The sequence below is a fragment of the Tupaia chinensis genome, unplaced genomic scaffold (genome assembly GCF_000334495.1).
Source record: "Tupaia chinensis unplaced genomic scaffold, TupChi_1.0 Scaffold000515_1, whole genome shotgun sequence".
NCBI classification, from domain to species: domain Eukaryota; kingdom Metazoa; phylum Chordata; class Mammalia; order Scandentia; family Tupaiidae; genus Tupaia; species Tupaia belangeri.
The window spans coordinates 7423139-7428251 of NW_006160028.1; the positions used below are offsets into that span (position 1 = coordinate 7423139).

A 5113-nucleotide genomic window follows, 5' to 3' on the forward strand; every position below is an offset into this window, starting at 1 on the left:
TTTTCTCACAAGGTTTTTTTTTTTTTTTTGAGGATTTAGTGTAATTATGTAAAAATACTCCAATGCTTGATAAATATTAGCTGTAATTATTAGCATGATCTAATTAATTAATCTATTGTTGAGCATTTGAATTGCTTCTAATTTTCAGAGAGTATCAGAACGAATTCGTCCAAGTTCTTCCATACATCTCAGCATCTAGAAAGTCTTTGGGGTTGGATTGGGATTACGTTACAATTCCAGGGACTGATCTGGGGGAGAACTGACATCTTGAACTGAATCTCCCTACCCAGAAACAAGGTGTACTGCTGCTGCTGCTGCTTTTTTAAGTTCATTTATTTCTTCCATGAACTACAGAGAGGGAGAGAAAAAGAACATTGCCAGCACTCGTGACGCCATGATCCAGCCCCAGCTTCAGCCAAACCAGACCACGGGTATGCGTGTGCCTGGCACACTCAGGTCAGTCTCCAGGTGGGAACCCAGAACCTCCCGGTGTGGGTCACTCTCACGGAGCCTCGTGCTTTCACCACTGTGCCACCATCTGGCTCTGATGTGCACTCCCGTATTCCACCTCCATGGAGACTCTGGCGACGGCCGTGGTAGGGGCTCTCCTCAAGCTCCGAGACCCTGTCCCACCACAACTGCCTCAGTCACAGCAGCCACAACTCTGCAGCTCCCTGCAGCCCCCACTGAAGTGCTGCAAAAGGACCACGTGGTGACCAGAGCCCCAGAAAACCTTCCAGGTCCACTCCAGTATAATGTCAAATGGCCGATGCAATGAGGGGCAATGGCGGGTAGTTGGATTCTCGGACTCTCAGTCCTCCATTCAAACAAGCCACAGAAATCACTCTTTGAGTTCTCTGGCAGCCGAGTCCCTTCTTGCGCCTACTCGTCCAGAGTAGAATTTGTGTTCCCAGTGTCTGGTGTCTAATGAGGCTCAAGTAATATTTATTAAATATATGCTTTGAGATCAGCAATTGGCGTAATGGCTATGTCACTGGACTCCCACATAGTCGACCACGGTTCAAGTTCCAGTCCCGATGGCTTAAACTCACACTGGGTGCATGTGTGTGTGTGTGTGTGTGTGTGCCCAAGATCCTGAGAGGAGAGTGGAGGAGAAGGGATTGCGGTGTGGCCATCCCCTCGGGGGGTGATTTCTCACTTTCTGTCTCTCTGTCTCTCTCTTTCTGGTGAGTACACGTGCCCTATAGCAAAAACCTCTCCTAAATAAATAAATAAATAAATATATGCTTTTTGGGACCAGCAGGTGGCATAGTGCTTAAGGTGCTGGACTCCCACATAGCTGACCAGGTTTGAGTTCCAGACCTGGTTGGTGACTTGAAATTCACACTGGGCATGTGTGCATGCATGCCCAAAATTCCAAGAGGAGAATGAAGGAGAAGAGACTGCAGCATGGCCATCCCTCCAGGGGGTGATTTCTTACTTTCTGTCTTTCTGTCTCTCTGGTGAGCACACATGCCCTATAGCAAAAATCTCCCCCGCAACAAAAATATGCTTCTCAAGCACACTGCTGCAATTGCTGAATTATAAAGGAAAAATTTCTGAAAATGTGCTCAGTTTTGACCCGCGTCTATTTCCACATGTATACCAAAGGGAGTCTAGCCTAAATCCTGGAAGGCAATCAAAGAATTCACTTTGTATTCACCCCGTACCCCCAAATAGCTACTGCATAATTAACCTAGTATTGCCTTTGTGAAGGAATGGTGGAGGTCAAAAGTAGAAGAAACTAAGAATTATTCATGATAATAGATAAAACTCAAAGCACTTACTACATACCCAGCACAAAAATGAGAGCTTTACATATATTAACTCATTTAATCATCATAGATGAGTTTATTGGTATTATTGGTGGCTATTATAATTACCTTTGTATTTTACAGATGAAAAAACTAGAGCAGAGTGGCCCAGTGTCACCTGCTAGTAAGTGGTGGGACTGGGACTTGTAACCCGGTTCGTCCAGCTCATAACCCCTACCCCATCCTGGAGTACATGGTTAGAGGTTACTGCAAGTGGTTAAGAAACATGGCAGGTGGGTTTTCGAGATTAATCAGCTTTGGGCCAATCTTGTAGCTCAGTGGTTAAGTGCTATGTCTTAGGAGACAGGTCTGACATTGCAGACTGCAGTTCAAATCCTGGTCGCAGAGTCTTGAAAAACATGTAGTGTGTGTGTGTGTGTGTGTGTGTGTGTGTGTGTGTGTGTGTATGTGCATGCCCCAAATCCTGACAGGATGAAGAAGTGGAAGAAAAAGGATTGTGGCATGACCATACCCCATTGAGAGTAGTTTCTTTCTCTCTTTCTGGCAAACATGCAATAAAATAAAAAAATAGCTAAAACAAAAAGTGAAAACATGAATCAGCTTTAAGAACACATTCTTGGGCTGGCCCCGTAGAGCAGTGGGTAAGCCCTGTACATAGGGAACGGGATACCACATGGCTGACTGTGGTCAAGTTCTGGCTCTGGCAGTTTTAAAAACACACTGGGTGTGGACGCATGCTCCGTGCCCAAACCCTGATGAGATGGAGAATTGGAGAAGGGGTTGCATGCCAGTGTGCGCTCCCCCTCCCTTTCTTTCTCGTATGCACAGGTGCATGCACCCTCTAGCAATAAACAAACACTAAACACAAACGAACAGAACACATTTTTGAATGCAAGAATTAGCCTGAAATCCAATTTGCCTTCCTGGCGCCTGGGGTCTAATGGGGCTTAGAGAATGTTTCCTTAATGTATGCTCCTCAAGCACACTGTTGATATCACCGAGCTACAGACAAAGGGGGAAATTTCTGGAAACGTGCTTGATGGTGGCCCAAATCTGTGTCCACATGCAGTCTGAAAGCCCTGGAGAAGGTAACTGTAGAGGTTCCGTCTTCCCTCCCTGATCCTAAGCCTAGACACGGTCACGGTCAGGAGGCTGCCAGCAGGGCTGCACGGCAGCACGCTTGCCTGCAGCTGCTCAGACATTGCTGTCAGCTCCACAGCTTCACAGGCAGAGCTTCTCCGGCGAGAATGTGCCTCACCCAGAGATTCCGACACCATTAGTGGAGCCGTCATCCAGACTTAACATAGTTCCAGATGGCTGACTTAAGCCTGTCTCTGGGGCTGCCTGTCTTCACCAGGTATGAAAAAGACCAGGCAGGGCCAGCTACAATAGTGCCTGCTGATAGATGCTGCTGCCTGGCAGGTTGAGGTCATGTGGAAGGCCCAGGTTCGATTCCCTGCCCACCTTAGAAAGCTGGGAATAGTGATGCGTGTCTGTAGTTTTCCAGATACTTGGAAGACTGAGGCAGGAGGATGGTGACATAGGAAAGCATGTCTTTTTTTTAAAAAAAAAAAAAAAAAGAAGTACTTAGATAATTTTTATTTATTATTATTATTATCATTTTTTTAATTTGCTATAGGGCACACATGCTCACCAGAGAGAGAAAGTGAGAAAGCAAGCCACCAGGTCCAGGACTTGAACTGTGGTCAGCCATGTAGGAGTCCAGTGCTTAATCACCACACCACCTGCTGCCTCCCCCAGGCATCATCTTAAAAGGTGAAAGACCAGCTTGCACTTGGCACTGTGCTACGCAGATCCACAGCGATTCCGACGCACCCATTCCTTGACTTTCTTGAGGGTGACCCATCAGTTTTTCGAATGGACCAAACCTTGTTGGAACAGGATCAACAGACAACTCGGGGTTCAGGGGAAACTCACCAACTTGCAGCGCCCTTGGGAAGCTGCCGTGGCTGCTCCACTTCCGTTCCTCCATTCCACCATCAAGAAGTGAAAACTCAGGCAGAGCCAAAGGGGCAGCAACTCCATCTCAAGTGCAGCACTGTGGACAGAGGACCCGCGGGAAGCCGGTGAGGAAGGCCATCAGAGGGCTGCTCGCATTCTCCGCTGAGGGAGCCAGTTCCCAGTACTGGTGTGGGAGGCCCACAGCTGCACAGAGGTGGAAACCCACAGGCTGTTCAAATACCTCAACGTAGCCAGCACTTCCAACCTTTCACCGAAACTGTTGACAAGAACTCATTTTCGTTTTGTCGGCCAACTGCAATCGGTCATGTGGGAGCCCAGTCCCCTTAACCACCATGCCACCCGCCAGCCCCTCTACTGAGGCTTTCTTCCCTCCAGCTCAAGTCTGCTTGATGTATCACCTGAACTCAAGAAACGTTTGCTAAATGAATCATGGAACAAAAGAACAGTGACGTGGAATTTAAAAAAGCAAAATTGTGGGAGTCGGGGACAGGGGCACAGTGGTAGAACTAGATACTGTGTGAGGCAATCCCACATGGGAGGGTTTGGACTGGGAAATCTTCCTGAGGGCACTGGCACACCCCCGTGATTCAGGTGGTACAAGGCTTGTTGGGGGTGCTGTCAGTCTTGTGTGCGCGTGAACACTCGTGGAAGAAAGAAACTTTGAAAAAATAAAAGAAGAAATACAAATGGGAACCTGTAGTCTCAGAGTTACTAATTATCTTCTTACATGAGGCTTTGAGAAAAGCATGTATTTCATTGGTTAACTCGTTTGAATATAGCCCTTTGGAAAAAGGATTTTGATATTTTACCTGGATAGAGGGGAAAACCGAGGGGAAAATAAAAAAGCAATCTTCAGATACAGTAAAGATTCTTGATGGAGTGTGGTTATCATTCCTTTTTCCGGGCCAGTGTACACAGAACAACAGGCTTAAAATTGTATATGTACAGGGTGAGTCAGTGGCTGGATCTCACATGACTGAAAAACATGCCAGGCACATGTGTGTGCATGCCCCAAATCTCAAAAGAATGGAGGAGAAGTTTTCTCACTTCCCCTCTCCCGTTAATCTCTGTCTCTTTCCACTGAGTGTACATGCCCCGTAGCAATTTTTTTTTAATTATACATATACCAACAGAAGTTTAGAACTAAGAGGAGCCATAGGGAAATGTAATATAGCCCTCACCATAACCTTTTCACTAGCGAACAGGAAAAAGGTCCAGGTTGATAATGGCTTATTCAAGTTACAGACCACCTCAGTGGCAGGACTGGGATCAGTCCCAGGTGGCCCTCTCCGAACTCCAGGGTGAATAACCGGGTAATTTCTCCCTGTTGGTGATGTTGCACCAACTGCCTTCCT

The 5113-nt window shown here is 46.8% G+C and overlaps 1 protein-coding gene across 2 annotated transcripts in view; it reads right to left on the minus strand.

Moving 5' to 3' along the window:
- NRROS (negative regulator of reactive oxygen species) overlaps nt 1-5113 on the minus strand; it is a 39915-nt gene that overhangs the window by 5746 nt on the left and 29056 nt on the right. Inside the window, exon 2 of one of the 2 annotated variants that reach the window (XM_027775033.1) lies at nt 3714-3941. In XM_027775033.1, the coding sequence (XP_027630834.1) occupies nt 3714-3821 (108 nt within the window). In that variant the 5' untranslated portion in view covers nt 3822-3941. The remainder of the gene's footprint in view (nt 1-3713; nt 3942-5113) is intronic. The other variant, XM_006156774.3, reaches the window with a different exon arrangement.